Here is a 19253-nt window from a genome sequence, read left to right on the forward strand (position 1 = left end):
CGCCGTCAAACGGAATGGGAAAGGGCCGGGGAGGAAGTGGTGAAGATCCGTCTGCTCCACCTTAATTTTAAGTTTTTAGATGTAATTTGAACTTAAAAAGTCCTTTATGTGCATTAAGTGAACTTTGGCGATTTTTCGAGGATCCGTTCGTGATCTTTTGGTGAATGGATTATGCATTTCTATGTCCGATCATATGTCTGCTTTATGATCTACATACTCTTTATCCACGTTGTATGGTTTAGTATGAATATAAGGGATCGGAGATGAGATACACGGATGTGGAAGACGCGGTTTGAGGACTAATGCTCTAATATAGTTCCTTTAGCATATACTGTAACCATTTCTCCTACAAGTATTTTTGGTCTGAGGGAGTAATTCATAGGTTGTGAATCAATTGCTTGATGAAATTTAGGTTTAATTATTGAAGGGATTCCCCCGCAAAAAAAAATTATTATTTTTTTTTGCGGGAGGAAAATTATTGAAGGGATTAATGAACCTGGAGGGAGGACGTGCTTGCTAGCCGAAGCATCGAGTCTGCAGAGTGCTTTGCTTGGCCAGCCTAAAGCAAGTGCACCCGGTCCGGTAGCCTTTTGTTTCTTAAGAAACACAATAGAAATGCAGACCTTTCATACACACACGCTCATCCGTCCGATACATGTGTGAATCTAGGGCTTAAACCCTGATAGGACGAGGACACAACCTCATTTCTTAATAACCATTCAATCGCAGATTGGTTCTCTGTTCCGCTGCTAGCTTGATTCCACGTGAGACGTGATGCAGGAGCAGAATTACACCATTCATTATGCGATGATATTATCACGACAGATTATAATCACGGTTCTACAACGACAAATCGAGCCTAGCTCCGCGTGTGCTGACTAGCAAATCAGCCTGGTCGGTCGATTCCGACTCCCCAGTCCTCTGCCCTCTCGGGTTCCCAAATCGGGAAAAGTACCACGTTCTAGAAGAAGAACATGAACCTGGCTTTCGCCGCGCTCTTCAATACCGTTGATAAACAAGTGCACGTTCACAACGAACCTTGACCGCGTTTTCATACATAGATAGATGATCACGCACACAAACGGAAAGAACCAGCACGCGCATACGTAGGGTCGGGCCCAGCTAGCTCCCCGGCAACTCCCCTCGTGCAACCCGTGGAATATTTCCTCGCAGCCACCTACTTCGGACGGAACGGAATCTCCTCCCTCAAACGCAAATCCTTTGACCCAGAACGGTCAATCCATGGCTGTTTTCCAACCGAGAATGCTCGGATTTTCTAATGGATTATCCAAACTCGCCAACTTGTACTGGTCCGGGAATAACAAACTGCGGTAATCCGCGAGACAGGATCAGCTCGGACGGACGCATGCACAGCCCTGCGGAGCTGACACGGAAATGCAGCGCCAAATTTGACGAGTTCAGAGTCCAGAAAGGTCAGTTTCTTTTACTGCTAGCAGTAGATTATCCAAACTCACCAACTCGTATTAACTGATGACTAATCTACACCAAACTGTTGGTCTCGGGTGAATTAGATGACTAATTTACAAGACAGATGGATTCACAATTGGCAGTAAACTATAGGGTACGTGCCGTAGCTGGAAATTGACAAGTTCAGGGTCAAGAAAGCACGCGATTTTATATTTACACACCAACGAGAACCAGCGATTTGACCGAATCTCTTTTTTTCCGGGAGCGTGGAATCTGACAAAAGAACGAATTAACGAACTAATTTAATTTGATGAGATTTATCGTGGCAGCAGCGGAGCAGGGGATGGGATGTGATGGCTAGTAGGGGTGGTGCTTGGGGCGCAGCGCGTGCGCGGTGGCGAAGAAGCCGACGATGGCCGGCCGGTAGGGCAGGTACGACTTTTTCGTCGTCGTCGTCGTCCTCTCGCCGCCGGGGCCGGCCGCGGCTCCGGGCTTGCTGTAGAAGAGCCTGTGCGCGGTGGCCATGTCCATCTCCGTCGGAGCGGCGGCCGCGCCCTTCTTCTTGCCCTGCTTCTGCTGCGAAGTCTTCTTGTTGGCCGGAGCCGACGCGGCGGATAATGCGCTCGTCTTGGACTTGGGTTTGGCGGGAGTCGGCTGGAGGAAGAGGAACTTCTCCTTGCCGTCGCTGTGGGAGCGGCCGCCGGAGCCGAGGATGTCGCGCAGGCGGAAGCGGCGCGCGGCCTCGCCCGTGCCCGTGGACGCGCTCTTGGGGAAGGCGGCCGGTTCGCGCGCGGGCGACCCCGGCGCGGACCGCGGCGCCCACGCGCAGTACGTGTCCGGCGAGGGCGGCGCCGTCGCGGAGGTGGCCGAGGCCGAGGCGTCGTCGTCGTGGGCCTGGCGGCGGTGGAAGACCGGGTAGGCCGGGAGGATGCGGCCGTGCGCGAAGAGGTCGTCGGCCAGCGCCTCCCCGCCCGCCGGCGCCAGCGGCCGCGCGAACGCGAACTCGAAGCTGTCGCCGCTGGCGTCCGACGCCGCGTCGTCGTCGTCGTCGTGTTCTTGCTGGTAGTCCTCCTGCGGCTCCGTGAAGGCGCCGGCGCCCTCCTCGGCGTGGTCCCCGAAGCTGAGGATGGTGGCGAGACGCGCCATTGCTGCGGCCGTGGGCTGCCTGGCGGTGGCGCTGGACTAGCTAGCTGGTGGCGGCGAACAGCGGGCCGAGGCGAGGCGATGTGTCTGAACCCGTGTGAGTGTGACTGGTGTGTGGCGGGCGGCGTGGCCCGCGTTTATAAAGGAGAGGCGAATGCGCGTGGGGAGGAGGGGCGACGCGTCCGGGGGCGTGGGCGTGAGGAGCAAGGGAAAGCGAGGCCGAGCCGTGCTTGGATGGATTCGGTTGCTTGGAAGGGAAGCCGCTGGTGCTGGCCACGCACGGACGCGGCACGCGGGGCCACGGCACCGGTGGCGTAGGCGCGCAGGCCGTGGCCCCGATCGACAACGACGCGGTCTTTTACTATGCCCGTCCGTGGTCGTCGATCGTTCTCCTTGGGCTTGCCTCGTCCGGTCCCGACGGCCGGCTGGCTGCGCCTCAACGGCATCCCCGCTTCGATTCTTCTTCTCTTTTCTTTCCGTGGATTATTCACGTTCCTCTGTTTGCCACGAACAGCCGAGGAACTTCCCTCCCGTTCGCTCGTCCCCACAGAAACCATTTCCTTCCCCGGATCCACCACGCTTCTAGACGGGGCTGCAAAAACAAGCGTTTTTTTAACACACACACACACCAAAAAAAAAAAAGTCTTGCTGATCGGGCGTGCTAGGCAAGGGGGGCCGCCATGCGAGGTGCACTACACTACATAGTCCAAAATTACGTTCCGGGAACCGAATTCTGAAGCACCGAGCGCGCAGCCGACGGCCGAGGATCGCGACGCACGCGGGGAGGTGGAGCGAGGACAAGTGGAAACCGCTTTGGCACCTCATCGGATCAGGGGATGAACAGAAAAGTGATATATAGAAGACAGTTCAGACCCCCCTACTTGTGTCGAAATCAAGATTGCTTTTGCTTTTGCTCGGTGCCAACTTCTGTTAGCCGTGCAAAGCGGCGGGGGTGCTTTGAATTGATCGGTTCACCATTTCTTGCTTTTTTTGTGGCGTTGTCAGGTTCTAATCTGCAGCGGTAGTGGAACCGGAAAGGAAAAAATTAAAACAAAATAAGTATATCATACTACATACCTTCATAGTAAAAAGGTGCAGATAAGCCAAACTATGAACATTGCCAAATTCAAAGCTGGGATATAAACAGTAACGCATTGCCATATTGGTACTATTCGCAGTCTGACAAATCAATTTTGTTTTCGATAATGATATCGGTGAACGTCAAATTTCTGGCAGTTCCAGTGACTCCCCTCATAGCTGTTTGATCGAGATCAAACAGTCCCAGTTTACAAACAAAATTTGCCTTCTCTGTAAGGAACCGACATACTATATTCTAAAGAAGTTGTCATCCCTCTATTATGACTAAAAACAAAGATGAAATTCGCCTGCAAATGCCAACCCTTCTTAACTGACATTCGTCAGTTATTGGGGTCCTTTTTTCTTGTCTTTTTTATATTTTATTTAATGTTTCTTTATGTGCATTGCAGTTTATATACCATTTATCTGAGCTAAGTTCAACAAAATCTGGCGAGCTAGCTCCGCTTCTCTCAAATTCATCTATTTATTTTCCAGACGATCTGCAACGAAATTGGGGAAGCCTCAAAAACCCAACCCAGACCCTTTGTTTTCCTCGCTCCGTCCCTCATTCCTTCTCTGGATCCGCTACCTCCCAGATCCAACGTCATCGCTGCGCCACCGCCGAGGCCTTGACGGACCTCCACCGTTAGACCAGCAACACTGTGGAACCACCCTTGACCCGACAGTCGTCCATATACCTTCTGCCACTTCAGATGTCGTTCATGGAGGACACCATGCCCAACAAGTGTTCGGCCGAATGTCATAGACAAAAAAATTGACTTCTTTGTCCTTACTTTGAAGCAAACACGATGCATCCGGACACGGAGTACTTCTACGGGAACCTCATGTATTCGTCCTTATCAGGTGAAGACGAATATGAGAATGAAACGGCGATGATAAAGGCGGTTCTTGCAGACACACAACATGTGGGGTAACATGTTTTGTTACAAGGGATCAATCAAGTGACATCGAGTGTTGTTCGCCTCTACAATGGTTTATGGGTCTATGATGACTACTTCATCTTGAAGAAGGATGTCGTCGGAAGTATTTGCTGAATATTAGTTGGGCTAATGGCCCACTTAACAATTTCAGAAAAATCCCTAAGGGCCCATGCTGCCAAGGGAGTGGTGGGAAATTTAGTCCCACATGGCTAGTTGAGAGAGATGTACATCAACTTATAAGGTGAGCTCTTCTGCCACTAGTATGAGTTGGTCAAGGAAGGAGAGGTGTTCCACACGCGCGCTCCTCCTCCTCTGCCGCCTGCCTCGCCACGACGCACGCGCACGCCGCGGGTTAAGGGAACAAGCCGATGCAATGTTTTACCGGTCAAAATTGAAGAGTCCATTACAGACACAAAATGAATATGAGACGTCATATTCATTGCAGAAATGGAAACGTCCATAATAAATACGTTTATGTAATTAAACGGTTTTATTGCTGGACCGTTCTCCTACCCGACTGGCTATATATATGAGGCATCGTAGCTCAGCCAAAAACACAACGCTTCACACCTCCACTGCTCCCTGGTCGTTCCTTTCACTGTTGCTGCCCTAGGTGATCCCATCCCGTCTACCGCGTACACGGCTGACGGGAGAGCAGGCCTCCGAAACCCCGCTTCTCCTGCTCCTGTACGGGAGAGAGGCGATTAGGTTTTTGGGGAGCGTCTCCTATGCGACTGCTCGCCTCTGTTCAACTACTTCATCTGCGTTGACTACTTCCGCGTCACCTTCGTCTTCACCATGAGCATTGACGCCGATCGCGCGGCTGCCGAGAAGGCCGCTGCTGACAAGAGGATCGCCGATGAGGCCGACGCCTCCGCTGCTGCTACGGCCGACTGGCCTACTGGAGGATATAACACATTTACCCCGCTCCTGTTTACTTTCATGTTTGCAGTACTAGTGGTTTGCGTAGATGTTTCTACTATCTGCCTAGTACGTGCGTACATTATCAAAATTTAGTATGTCATTAGCACTGCCTATGTCATGTTCATGATTTATTATTGGATTAAATTAATCGAACAATTGCTTACTTTCTCATCAATCCAAAAACCTAATATGTGTAGGCAATTTTTGATCCATGGTTTTGCTGCTGCACTGAAACCAGCCCCATTTATGGGAACATACTTTAAGCGTTGGCAGACTAAAACCGTCTTATGGCTCACGGCGATGAATGTGTTCTGGGTCGCCGGTGTTACTCCCACGGGAACGATCACTCCTGAACAGGAGAAGGCGTTCAGGGAGGCCACCGCCGTCTTTGTTGGATGTGTTCTGAGCGTGATCGGAGATAAGCTGGTTGATGCATACTTACATATGTGGGTTGCCAAGGACTTGTGGGAGGCGCTCGAATCTAAATTCAGCGCAACGGATGTTGGAAGCGAGATGTATATTATGGAGCAGTTCCACGATTACAAAATGGTCGAAAATTGTTCTGTATTGGAACAGGCTCATGAGATACAGTGCATTGCTAAGGAGCTTGAGCTTCTCAAGTGTGTGATGCCGGGCAAATTTGTCGCGGGTTGCATTATCGCTAAGTTACCCAATTCCCGGAGGAACTTTGCCACTACTCTAAAACATCAGAGGCGTGAATTCTCAGTTGAGGGTGTCCTTGGTCATCTGAGTGTCGAGCAGAATTCAAGGGCAAAGGACTCGCAAGGAAAAGGGACCGAAGGGACCTCTGTTGCCAATGTGGTGCAGAAGAACTTGAACCCTCACAAGCCTAAGGGGAAGACTGGTGTCCAACAGAATACCGAGTTTAACAAGAAGGGCAAGAAGACCTTCAAGAAAGATAAGAAGAAAGGTGGTTGTTTCACTTGTGGTTCATATGAACATTGGGCTGCCAAGTGCCCAAACAAGTTTAAGAAGCCAGGACAGGACTCCAAGACTGTCAACATGATTGTGAGCAACGATGAGAGTGGGCCATCTGGGTACGGTAATTTGTTTACTGGTATTTTCAGTTTGTCAGTCTACCAATTGGTGGATTGACACAGGTGCAAATATTCATGTGTGTGCTGACATTTCATTGTTTTCTTCTTATCAGGCCACGGGGAACGGGTCTGTACTGATGGGGAATGACGCGAGTGCTTCTATTCATGGTGTTGGCACGGTCGATCTGAAGTTTACTTTAGGAAGGATCGTGCAACTGAAGAACGTGCAGCATGTCCCCGCCAGTGGCGAAGCCACACTTGGGCTGGGTAGTCAAATGACTACACAGCTTTTTGCAAAAACTACATGCATCAAGTAGAAATCATGCCAAAAAATCTTATAAATGCATATATCTGACTACACAACATTCAATTAACTACACATGATTGGATTCCTGGCACTACCACTGGTCCCCACCATCAAGAAGAATCTCGTTAGTGGTTCCCTTCTATGTAGAGAAGGGTTTAAATTGGTATTCGAGTCTAAGAAAGTAGTTGTTACAAAATATGAACTGTTTGTTGGAAAAGGTTATGAATGCGGAGGTCTGTTCCGCTTTTCTCCCGCTGATTTTTGTAATAAAGTTGTGAACAATATTCATTCGAGTGTTAATGAAATAGAAGTTTGGCATTCACGTCTTTGTCACATTGGTTTTGGTAGTATGACGCGGTTAGCAAAATTGAATTTAATCCCAAGTTTCACTTTAGCCAAAGGTTCTAAGTGTCATTCGTGTGTGCAAGCGAAGTAACCTCGCAAGCCCCATAAGGCTGCGGAGGAGAGACATTTGACGCCGTTAGAACTCATACATTCTGATCTTTGTGAGATGAATGGTGTATTGAGTAAAGGTGGAAAAAGATACTTCATGACACTGATAGATGATTCTACTAGATATTGTTATGTATATCTTTTAAATACTAAATATGAGGCTCTACACTACTTTAAAATCTATAAGGCAGAAGTTGAGAATCAACTTGAAAATAAAAAAACGAGTTCGGTCAGATCGTGGTGGAGAGTATTTCTCTAATGAGTTTGATTCTTTCCGTGCGGAACACGGAATTATTCATGAGAGGATGCCGCCCTATTCACCTCAGTCAAATGGGGTTGCCGAACGAAAAAATCGTACTCTAATAGATTTGGTTAATGCCATGTTAGATACATCGGGTTTATCTAAGGCATGGTGGGGGAGGCTATATTGACATCATGTCATGTCCTGAATAAAGTTCCGACAAAAGACAATGAGATCACTCCCTATGAACAATGGGAAAAGAGAAGAACGACACTCTCATACTTACGTACTTGGGGCTGCTTGGCGAAAGTCAATGTGCCAATCCCCAAAAAGCGTAAGCTTGGACCAAAGACCGTGGACTGCATTAATTTGGGCTACGCTAAGAATAGCATCGGCTATAGATTTCTGGTACTGAAATCTGAGGTACCTGACGTGAAGGTCGGTACGATTATGGAGTCTAAAGATGCTACATTCTTTGAGGATATTTTTCCTATGAGAGATATGCAAAGCACTTCTAGGCTAGAATCTGATGAGACTCCTGAACCTGCCATTCCGATGGGATATTATGAATAGACACACGATGGAAATACTGAGGAGGATGACAAGGAAACCCTTGGTAGGGGCAAGAGACAGAGGACTACAAAGTCTTTTGGTGATGATTTCCTTGTATACCTTGTGGATGATACTCCCACTTCTATTTCAGAAGCTTATACGTCTCCGGATGCTGACTACTAGAAAGAAGCGGTCCGTAGCGAGATGGACTCCATCATGGCTAACGGGACATGGGAAATCACTGAACGCCCCTATGGCTGTAAACCATTGGGTTGTAAATGGGTGTTCAAAAAGAAGCTTAGGCCCGATGGTATGATTGAAAGGTACAAGTCTAGGCTTGTGGCCAAGGGCTATGATCAGAAAGAAGAGGAAGATTTCTTCGATACTTATTCACCTGTGGCCAGACTGACCACTATTCGAGTATTACTCTCGTTGGCGGCCTCGCATGGTCTTCTCGTCCACCAGATGGATGTTAAGATGGATTTTATGAATGGAGAGCTAAACGAGGAAATCTACATGCAACAGCCAGATGGCTTTGTGATAGATGGTCAGGAAGGAAAAGTGTGTAGGTTGCTAAAATCTTTGTATGGCCTGAAACAAGCACCTAAGCAATGGCATGATAAGTTTAATACAATTCTGACATCTGTTGGTTTCATTGTTAATGAAGCTGACAAATGTGTATACTATCACCATGGTGGGGGCGAAGGAGTTATACTCTTCTTGTATGTTGATGGCATACTGTTATTCGGAACCAACCTCAAAGTCATTGAGGAGGTCAAGTCGTTTCTATCTCAGAAATTTGAGATGAAAGACGTTGGTGTGGCTGATGTTATCTTGAACATCAATCTACTCAGAGATAATGAAGGTGGGATTACACTTCTGCAATCCAATTATGTTGAGATGGTGTTGAGTCGTTTTGGATATGCGGACTGCACGCCATCTCAAACACCATATGATCCTAGCGTGTTGATTCAAAAGTCCAAAGGCACGGCTATAGATCAATTAAGATACTCTCAAATCATTGGTTCACTTATGTACCTAGCGAGCGCTACGAGGCCTGACATCGCCTTTGTTGTGAGCAAACTGAGTCGGTTTTGTTTCAAAACCGGGTGATGTGCATTGGCGTGATGTTGAAAGAGTTATGCGCTATCTGAAGGGTACTATGAACTATGGACTTCACTATACTGGATACCCGTCGGTACTTGAAGGGTATAGTGACGCGAATTGGATCTCTGATGCTGATGAGATGAAGGACACAACTGGGTATATGTTTACTCTTGGAGGTGGCACTGTTTCCTGGAAGTCTTGCAAGCAAACGATCTTAACGAGATCTACAATGGAAGCAGAATTAACAACATTGGACACATTTGGTGTCGAAGCAGGATGGCTTCGAGATCTTTTGATGGACTTGCCATTGGTTGATAAACCGGTTCCGGCTATCTCTTATGAACTGTGACAATCAGACTGTCATCACTAAGGTGAAGAGTTCAAAGGACAACATGAAGTTCAACAAACACATAAGAATGAGACTAAAAGCTGTCAGAAAACTAAGAAACTCCGGACTGATAGCGTTGGAGTATGTCCAAACGGCTAAGAATCTGGCAGATCCCTTTACAAAAGGGTTGTCGCGTGTTGTGATAGATAACTCATCAAGGGAGATGGGTATGAGACCCACATGAGTTGCCATGGTGGTAACGCAACCTATGTGATCGGAGATCCCGTGAAGTAGGACCTGGGAAAACAAGCTAGTGGTTAATTGAGGAGAGTGATTGAGTGTTGCCACCGAGCATGCCGCCCAGACCTAGGGCTTGCCTTCTTCGGCCGCCTCCTCAAGACAGGCATCCCGACGAACATCATTACCTACAGCAGCTTGTTCAAGTGCCTCTGTGACATGAAGCGCACAGAGGAGGCTCTGAACGTGCTGCTCCATAAGATGCCCAACGACCTGCCTAATGTCATCTCCTACTCAGTGATTCTCAAGAGCTTCTGCGACAATGGGAGGAGCCAGCTTGCGCTTGATCTGCTCCAGATGATGGCCAAAAAAGGCACTGACCACTCCCCCGACGTGATGTCATACAACATGGTAATTGATGGCTTCTTTAAGGAGGGTGAAGTAAGCAAAGCATGCGATCTATTCCAAGAAATGATACGACAGGGGATTGTGCCTGCTGAGGTGACATATAGCTCCATTATCAATGCGCTATGCAAAGCAAGAGCAATGGACAAGGCAGAGGTGGTTCTTCGATCAATGGTTCATAATGGTGCCCAACCAGATGCTGTGACATATAATAGCTTGATCCAAGGATATTCAACTTTGGGACAGTTGAAAGAAGTCGCTAGGTTGTTGAAAGTGATGAGAAGTCAAGGTGTTATGCCAAGCGTTGTTACCTACAACTCACTCATGACCTGCCTTTGCAAGCATGGAAAAACCAAAGAAGCTGAGAAAATATTTTATTCTATGGCCGTGAACGGACGAAAACCTGATGTCATCTCATACTCTATTTTGCTCCATGGGTACGCTAAAGAAGGATCCCTCATTGATATGATTGATCTCTGTGAGCGGATGGCAAGAGATGGAGTTGTACCCAACCTCCATTGTTTCAACATACTGATTAATGCATATGCTAAGCATGGAATGATGGATGTGGCCCTGCTTTTCTTCGAAGATATGTTGAAGCAGGGGGTGAAGCCTAGTGAATTCACTTATTTAACTGTGATATCTGCATTTTGCAAGATGGGCAGGATGGATGATGCGATGGAAAAATTCCGTGAGATGATTGATATGGGAGTACCAGTTGACACAGAAGTTTACATGTGCATAGTTGAGGGTTATTTTAAAAATGGTGATTCAGTGAAAGCCAAGGATTTTATTACCAAAATGAAGAACAAGGATATTCCAAATAGGCCGCAGAAGGGTAATTATTGAACACGGAAAATTCAATGAGATGATCGATATGGGAGTACCACGTGATACAACTGTTTACATGTGCATGATTGAGGGTTATTTGAATCACGGTGACTCCATGAAAGCGAAGGAATTGATTACTGAAATGAAGAACAAGGACATTCGTCATAGGCCGCAGAAGGGTAATTGAAGAACACAATATCTTTGACATGGTCACAAGTACTGGTGAGGCCTGATCTTGTTACATTTACTTAAATGATCGACGGATATTGCTTAGTTGTCAAGATAAAAGACACATTTAGAGTACTTGGTGCTAAATACTCGTTACTTACCATGGTTATTCTCTCATGGTCATTCTTTCGAAGGGATAGAGAACAGAACAATTTCACTTTCCTGCCCTAAATGATTTCTGAAGTCCAACACTACAATTGACCATTGAGCATGAAGCTTTAGTATTGCGCCAAATTGTTACTATGAAGATATTATTAGCTGAGTGCTTCCTGGTAGCACCTGGCTGTGATGATGATACCGTATTAGTGCTTATGCCTGTATGTATCATTTCAGTTCAAGTTTGGCATACTTCCCGCATGTGTTTTGCATTCGCTGTTAAAAACCTGACTGGCTCTGAGCACTGAGGACAACATGACCAGTCGACATGCCAATAATTAGGCAAATGACCAGTCGATGGCTGGGTACTTGTAGCAACAAAGCAAAGAAGAGGACAAAAAGTAGAAGGGATATGCCATTTTATCCTGGAGTTGCTTTTTTATTAGTTCTATATTTATTCCTTATGCCAGCTATATGAATGGACATCCTTTATCACCTGTTTTCTTTCACGATGCTTAAATAGGTTTTCAGGGCTTCCAAGTGTGGTTGTTTAATACAGACTGTTCCTAAAATGTCATAAGCTTTTCAGAGTTTTCTTTTCTGTTTGCATGAAATAACCTTTGCTTTCCCGACATCACATCGCGTGACTTGTCAAGTTCTTCAATCTCTGCAAGGAGGTATCGATGCTGAATTATTTATTTTATTTGTATTGCAGGTGCTAGCATATTCTTGATTTCATTTGTCATCATCAGCAGCTGCTAGCATATTCCAGTAATGATATATTATTGAAGTACTCCTAGTCGTTCAAGAGTGTACTATGTTTTGGATAAACACGGTCTTAAGCAACTTCAATAGTTTTATACTCCCTCTGTTCCTAAATATAAGCCTTTTTAAATATTCCAATACGGACTACATACAGAGCAAAATGAGTGAATCTAAACTCTAAAATACGTCTATATACATATTAGCAGCCAGTATCAAGTTTGAATGGGAGTATTATTAAATGGGCGTCTGTATACATGTTAGCTGCTTATATGTCTATATACATATTAGCAACCAGTATCAAGTTTGAATACGTCTATATACATATTAGCTGCTTATATTTAGGGAGTATTATTAAATGGGCGTAGGAATGAAGTACAAATCATCTGCAGTCCTATACATCTGAGATATCAGAACATGATCCCAACCACACCTGACAAGTTACAACACCTGAAGCTGATGTGAATGGTAAAATAAGCAAGTACATTGATACACCAGGCTACTTCAGACTAATTATAACTGAAGAATCAATTACAACTCCAGCTTTGCTGGATTAGTATACTGCAAGATTAAAAGGCTACTTCAGCCTAATTCAGTAATTTTAATAAATTAATGAATCTTCATGCCCCAAAACTCCATGATATGGGCGTGGCAACTATTTGCACTGCAGCTGCCTCTGCAATGGCTTTGAACTCCATGTTAGCTCTTGGATAGCAGTAGGGAAGATCACTGTAGGCTTCCTCTTGCTCTCCTCCAGGTAAGGGAAGTCCTCAGTGAAGTGCAGGCCACGGCTCTCCCGCCTCGCAAGCGCGCTCTTCACAACCAGCTTTGCGCAGCAGAAGAGGTTCCTCATTTCGCAGGCCTCTATCCCCACTGTGGCAGGCTTCCAGCCCCTCCTGAATAAGAATTCCTCCCACTCTGACTCTAGATCACCAATCTTCCATTCTGCATTCTTCAGCCGGTTCGTTGACCGCACTATACCGACGTACTCCCACATTATGGATTGCAGCTCCATCCTGGTCTTCTTTGTCCTCTCAATGATGTCAGACAGTGCACTGTCCTTAATGGAGACAGAGAGCATAGGGCGTGCCCATTTCTCCGCGAGACAAGGGTCAGCATCCGCATCCACCATGTGGTCGATAGAGGGCTGCACGGCTCTCTGAGCGAATACCAATGCTTCCAGCAATGAGTTGCTTGCAAGACGATTAGCACCATGCAATCCAGTGCAAGCAACCTCACCAGCGACATACAAGCCTTTCACACTCGTCTCCCCTTGCAACCCAGCCCGAACACCACCGCACATGTAATGAGCTGCAGGGACGACAGGTATGGGCTGCTGTGTGATGTCCAGACCGTGCCGCAGGCATTCAGCTGCAATGTTCGGAAAATGAGCAAGAATTTTCTCCCTTGGCTTGTGGCTGATGTCCAAGAGAACATACTTCTCTCCACGTTTCTTCAGTTGATCATCTATGCTTCTTGCAACCACATCCCTCGGTGCCAACTCGGCACGGTCGTCGTATAAAGGCATAAATCTCTCCATGGATTGGTTGTAAAGAATTCCTCCATCTCCTCTGACTGCTTCTGTTACAAGAAATGCATTATCTCTTATTTTAGCTGGCTTTATTGGAAGGCCTTCGTCTGATAGTGCAGTTGGATGGAACTGCACAAACCTGTCATTGCGAAATAATGATGTTTTAGTATGTAACTCCAGAATTTTGGATACAAGCAAAAGTTGCAAAACTGAGTAAGGAAAAATTAAAGGAACTGAGATCAACATTAATCAGGGAAGCATGAGTGAGTACTTCAGTGAACAAGGGATTAAATATATCTTAGAGTAAAGGAAAACTCACTCCATATTGGATATCACAGCCTGAGCGCGATGGCACATTGCAATTCCATCCCCAGTAGCCACCTGAAACATTGAAATTTAATGAGTATTAGGAGAGTTATGAGCATTTGATACCTATTTCATATGAAAGACAAATCATAGGACGTGTCACAATTATCTTTTAATACGGCATTCAAAACATATGGTGTAATGTGAGACAAAAGATAAACAAACATGCATAAAAGAATCCAACATATTAAAAGATAACGAAGACTGGGTGCTTGAAATACCGGTGGATTGGTTGTTGTGGGATATATATGGCCAGCTCCTCCGGACGCAAGCAATGTTACTTTTGAGATGAAACGGACTACCTGGATACAAAGAAAGATGATAAGACCCAAGTGATATAAATGGAAGTAATCTTTGGTAGAAAAAGTGAGTAAATTGAAAATGATAAACAATATAAGAGTAGAAGACAAAGATACTAGGTTGGATGTAAGAATACAGTTGATGTACCTTTTGAGCTTTGGTATCCAATGAATCCACTCCGTAACAAAAGATTTCACCATTATTCTGCAGTAAAACACTCCATTTTAATCACTGTGCTTTGTGTGGAAACTCTAATAGGAGGTGCGAGTTGGGCATGGTACATATAGCACACACATTTATGGAACATGAATTGTTATTTGGCTCCTAGGGTAACTCGAGTAACAAAATCCATGAAGTTGGATGTGTTTGAAACCAAAGGAATCAAAAGTGGAAATAATAGCAAAAATTAGGTCCAGCTTGTCAATCAAAAGTCCAGCACGTGTAAAAATAGAAAAAAGTGACCTGCAAATTTAGCACTAACTGAAACATTTAAAGGTTGCATTTTTAAGAGGTCACTATCAACAAACATTTGGAAGCCGACAACATCAGGACACCTATCATTGGTGCCTTATCACTTTCTAGTCTGTTTCCTGTAAACAGAACAGTTTAACGACAAGACTCTTCAGTCTTCTTTTAGCTACTAACTATTTCATTCCATGATTTTGTTGCTTGTTAAGTACTGAGGAAAAAGGTGGGAATAGCTCTATTCAGCCATAAATGGTAAATGACCAATCCCCAAAAATTCGCATCCAGTCAACTTGAGGACTTGTACAGAACTTTAGAGTACACAAGGTTTGGAAATGCGAAAAGAGGCAACACATCAAATCAGCAAATGATTGTCATACAAACCACAAATACCAACCTGACAGGTCAACAGATCAATGGCGAAGTGGTGGCCGAACACCGATATGTTCTCATCATTTTCAACCGCTTGAAGCAGAGCTCTTTCAATCTCTTTTCCAGTCATATCAGCAGAATGGACGATTCTGTTGTGAGAATGTCCACCTTCCCTTGCAAGGTGCAGCCTGCCATCTTCACCATGGTCAAATGAAGCACCCATGGCTATTAGCTCCTTGACACGCTCAGGACCTTCTGTGCATACTATCTGGAAGACAACACAGGTGTTAGCAACCAAGAGTTATGAACCAATAACAGGAAAGGATCCACTAGAAGCAACCACAGCGCTTGTGACGGAGGCTAAACTTACCCTGACGGTCTCCTCATCGCAGAGATGAGCCCCTGCAACAATTGTGTCTTGCATATGGCTTTCTACAGAATCCTTGGGGCACAGAACGGCACTGACGCCGCCTTGCGCATAGTTGGTGTTGCTCTCATGAGGCTCTGCTTTGGTGATGATAGCAACAGAGCCGTGCTTCGAGACTTCCAGGGCATACCTTAGGCCAGCGACACCACTGCCGATAACCACGAAATCGAAGTATCTCGTGGTGTCATCCTGCATGCGTGGGAGGGCAGAGGCTCTGATGGAGCTGAACCTGTGCCTAATATGCTGTTGGGAAGCACTGACAGCCTTCACGCCCATGAAACGAGGGATAGTGCAAAATCTGTAGCATAACCAACATGGTGTCAGCAGCTTAAACAATGAAGACCGGCATTTCAGGATTTATCACCAAAGCTTGCGATTTAAGTAACCAATAGCAACCAACTGGTAGGTTTTAACAGGTTTCCAATTTCTTAGATGGATCCACTAGAGAATTTAATATTGCCTTTAAAAATTCAGCGGAAAAGAAAGATGAGGAATTAAGAAAGTGAATATCTCACCAAACTGAATGATCCCAGGTCCTATATACTTTACAGAATTTAGACGACGGCAGGCCATGGACCTGCTTATTACGTATTTATTACTGTATTACTCCCTCTGTAAACAAATATGAGAGTGTTTAGATCACTACTTTAGTGATCTAAACGCTCTTATATTTCTTTACGGAGGGAGTACTACTTACAGAAACATTTGTGACTGGCTTAGCTTCACAAGCCATTTGTTGAAACATGCAGTGAGAAAGAGAGCTGCAACTTCACCTGGAGATCTCGAGCTGGGCGCACGTTCTGAAGGAGAGAGAGGGCGGGCGAGACGCCTGCATGTGTGCCCCCTGCACATGGAAGCCAGCAGAGCCGCCCATTAGTTTGGCCATCCCGGCGCCGGCTCTGCACAGACAAAAAAAAAAATAGGAGGCGCAGAGATTGGTCTGGTCAGTAAAGAACCACGGAGAACCCACGAGATCTTGGCATGGCAGCAATAATAAAAAAAGGGGAATTCCAGAAGATCTAGGGAGCCATTTGTGCCATTAAAAAACGTACCTCTAGAAAGATCTGATCGCGCAGTTGGTGGGGGGGAGGAACAGGGGCGGCTGCCGACGCTGGTGCTCCCAATGGCAGGGGAGAAGGAGGTGCTGGCGCTTGGCGGGGTGGGAGTTGAGCGCGGCGGGCACGCCCTTTGGGCCTCCCAAGGAGTGGGGCGGACGGGGCGGAGAGGCGGAGGTGGGAGAGAGCGGCAGCGCTTGCGCGTGCGGAGGAGAGGGAAACAGCAGCGCGGGCGAGAGGGAGAGACAGGGGAGGGAGGGGGAAAGGGAAAGAATTGAACGAAAAGGGAAGGGAAAGGCGAGGAAAATTCCCGCACCCACCCCGAGGGAGGCACATCGTGGTGGTCTCATCGCCGCCGCCGGCGTCGTGCGGATTCGATTCTCTCTTCTTTCTGCTGCTGTCCCGATCGATCCATACTTTCCACTTTGGAGTCTCGGGTCGGTGGCGCGGGGCCCAGCGGTGCGCTTTTCCACCCCTCCTCTTCCTCCTCCACCAGCCCGCTGCGTCGCAGGCCCAGCCAAGAAGAGATGGGTGGGTGCGGACAAAATCGCTGTTCTGACTGTTTAAGCAGCACTTTCTCAAAAAAAAAAGACTGTTTAAGCAGCAAGCACTCAAAAAAAAAAAAAGACTGTTTAAGCAGCATGTCTCAAAAAAAAACTGTTTAAGCAGCAGACCCTCGAAAAAAAAGCTGTTTAAGCAGCTTTTAGCCCTAAAAAAGACTGTTTAAGTAAAGATTAAGAGCAACTCCAACGGGCCGACCGAAACGGACGGCGCATTTGTCCGCTTTTGTCCGTTTGGGTCGGCCGTCCGCCCGGCGTTCGTCCAGTTTTGCATTTGGGTCGGCAGTGCGCCCAACGCGCCGACTCATTTCATGTCCGCATTCAACTTTTCAAAAAAGGCTCATGGGCGATCATGCCAGCGCCCATGTCTCATGACGGCACCATGCCAGCGCGGCATATAATGCCGGCTTCAGAAAATATCACCACAGTTCATGCTGGCGCACTCGCCAGCCGGCCGGCACACATGCTAGCACACAAAAAAGGGTGGGACTTGAGTTCGACCACGCCATCGTGGCTCCCGTGGTCATGCCGGCATACAAAAAAGATGGCGCTCGCCGCCATAGCTCACTCGTCGTCGAACTTGAGGTTGTCGGCCTGCATCTTCTCGAACCACGGCCTCTTCCTTGGCGACACGGTGTTGAGATCCACCTTCATGATCTCCACCCCGGTCATCATGCTCGCGAGAGCCACTTCTTTCGCCTTGGTCTTGGCGTTGGCGGCCTCGACCTCTAGCATCTTGGCTTGCTTCTCCGCCTCTAACTCGAACATCTTGGCTTGCTTCTCGGCATCCAGCTCAAGCCTCCTCCTTTGGATCTCCATGAAAGCGTCAATTTGCTCCGCCTTGAAACGCCGACGCTCCTCCTCCCGTGACTCCTTCTTATTCATCATGCCGTCCACGCTTGCGATCAAGGCATTGGTGGCCGCATCTCAATTGTCCAGGCGATGGGCGCGGGCGTGGAAGGCGCGACCACGCTCACGTTGGGCGAGCACTCCCTGGAGAGGCGGGAGGCCTGCGGGTAGACGTGGAAGCCGGGGATCGGGTTGCAAGCCGACGCGCGGGGCGAGTCGGGCAGCACCATCCGAGGAAACGCCGACGAGCCGGTGCTGGCCGCGGCGACGGCGGCTTGGACGAGGCCGTGCTGGCTAAGGTTTTGATACGTCCATTTTGCATCATGCTTTTATATCGATATTTATTGCATTATGGGCTGTTATTACACGTTATGCCACAATACTTATGGCTATTCTCTCTTATTTTACAAGGTTTATCATGAAGAGGGAGAATGCCGGCAGCAGGAATTCTGGCTGGAAAAGGAGCAAATATTGGAAACCTATTCTGCACAGCTCCAAAAGTTCTGAAACTCCACGAAAGTCATTTTTGGAATTAATAAGAATTATTGAGCGAAAAAAGTACCAGAGGGGGCCCACACCCTGGCCACGAGGGTGGGGGGGGGCGCCCCCCTGCCTCATGGGCCCCCTGGTGGCCCTCCGGTGCCCATCTTCTGCTATATGAAGGCTTTTACCCTGGAAAAAAAATCATAAGCAAGCTTATGGGACGAAACTCCGCCGCCACGAGGCGGAACCTTGGCGGAACCAATCTAGGGCTCCTGCGGAGCTGTTCTGCCGGGGAAACTTCCCTTCGGGAGGGGGAAATCATCACCATCGTCATCACCAACGATCCTCTCATCGGGAGGGGGTCAATCTCCATCAACATCTTCACCAGCACCATCTCCTCTCAAACCCTAGTTCATCTCTGGTATCCAATCTTGTATCAAAACCACAAATTGATACCTGTGGGTTGCTAGTAGTGTTGATTACTCCTTGTAGTTGATGCTAATTGGTTTATCTGGTGGAAGATCATATGTTCAGATCCTTAATGCGTATTAATACTCCTCTGATCATAAACATGAATATGCTTTGTGAGTAGTTACGTTTGTTCCTGAGGACATGGGTGAAGTCTTGCTATTAGTAGTCATGTGAATTTGGTATTCGTTCGATATTTTGATGAGATGTATGTTGTCTCTCCTTGGTGTTATGTGAACGTCGACTACATGACACTTCA

General features: G+C 47.0%; 3 protein-coding genes across 3 annotated transcripts; 1 reads left to right on the top strand and 2 right to left on the bottom strand.

Annotated features, from left to right (window-relative positions):
- Nucleotides 1–1424: 1424 nt before the first annotated feature.
- On the bottom strand, nucleotides 1425–2676 carry LOC119320074. Its single transcript, XM_037594208.1, has one exon. The coding sequence runs from the start codon at nucleotides 2572–2574 to the stop codon at nucleotides 1786–1788; it is 789 nt and encodes a 262-aa protein (XP_037450105.1). The 5' UTR covers nucleotides 2575–2676; the 3' UTR covers nucleotides 1425–1785.
- A 2711-nt stretch (nucleotides 2677–5387) lies between these two features.
- On the top strand, nucleotides 5388–11050 carry LOC119320889 (protein Rf1, mitochondrial-like). The gene is made up of 3 exons (XM_037594801.1): nucleotides 5388–5533; nucleotides 5711–5959; nucleotides 9889–11050. The coding sequence occupies exons 1-3, from the start codon at nucleotides 5388–5390 to the stop codon at nucleotides 11048–11050; spliced, it is 1557 nt and encodes a 518-aa protein (XP_037450698.1).
- A 1400-nt stretch (nucleotides 11051–12450) lies between these two features.
- Nucleotides 12451–17033, bottom strand: LOC119322899 (L-aspartate oxidase, chloroplastic-like). Its single transcript, XM_037596440.1, has 8 exons — nucleotides 16632–17033; nucleotides 16353–16478; nucleotides 15523–15877; nucleotides 15178–15420; nucleotides 14463–14519; nucleotides 14237–14317; nucleotides 13969–14030; nucleotides 12451–13788 (listed from the first exon to the last, which is right to left on the bottom strand). Exons 2-8 carry the CDS (start codon nucleotides 16463–16465, stop codon nucleotides 12774–12776), a joined length of 1926 nt encoding a protein of 641 aa, XP_037452337.1. The 5' UTR covers nucleotides 16466–16478; nucleotides 16632–17033; the 3' UTR covers nucleotides 12451–12773.
- Nucleotides 17034–19253: the final 2220 nt, after the last annotated feature.

This window comes from Triticum dicoccoides, chromosome 6B (genome assembly GCF_002162155.2).
Source record: "Triticum dicoccoides isolate Atlit2015 ecotype Zavitan chromosome 6B, WEW_v2.0, whole genome shotgun sequence".
Taxonomy (NCBI): Eukaryota; Viridiplantae; Streptophyta; class Magnoliopsida; order Poales; family Poaceae; genus Triticum; species Triticum dicoccoides.

Bases quoted from the DNA above. Each gene is read 5' to 3' on its own strand.
- LOC119320889 (XM_037594801.1), top strand. From the start codon at position 5,388: ATGAGCATTGACGCCGATCGCGCGGCTGCCGAGAAGGCCGCTGCTGAC. The intron at 5,534-5,710 runs GTTTGCAGTACT...TAATATGTGTAG, and splicing joins CCGCTCCTGTTTACTTTCAT to GCAATTTTTGATCCATGGTT. The intron at 5,960-9,888 runs GTGGGTTGCCAA...TTAATTGAGGAG, and splicing joins GTTGATGCATACTTACATAT to AGTGATTGAGTGTTGCCACC.
- LOC119322899 (XM_037596440.1), bottom strand. From the start codon at position 16,465: ATGGCCAAACTAATGGGCGGCTCTGCTGGCTTCCATGTGCAGGGGGCA. The intron at 15,421-15,522 runs GTAAGTTTAGCC...GTTGTCTTCCAG, and splicing joins GCGATGAGGAGACCGTCAGG to ATAGTATGCACAGAAGGTCC. The intron at 14,318-14,462 runs GTACATCAACTG...CTTTGTATCCAG, and splicing joins TGGATACCAAAGCTCAAAAG to GTAGTCCGTTTCATCTCAAA.
- LOC119320074 (XM_037594208.1), bottom strand. From the start codon at position 2,574: ATGGCGCGTCTCGCCACCATCCTCAGCTTCGGGGACCACGCCGAGGAG.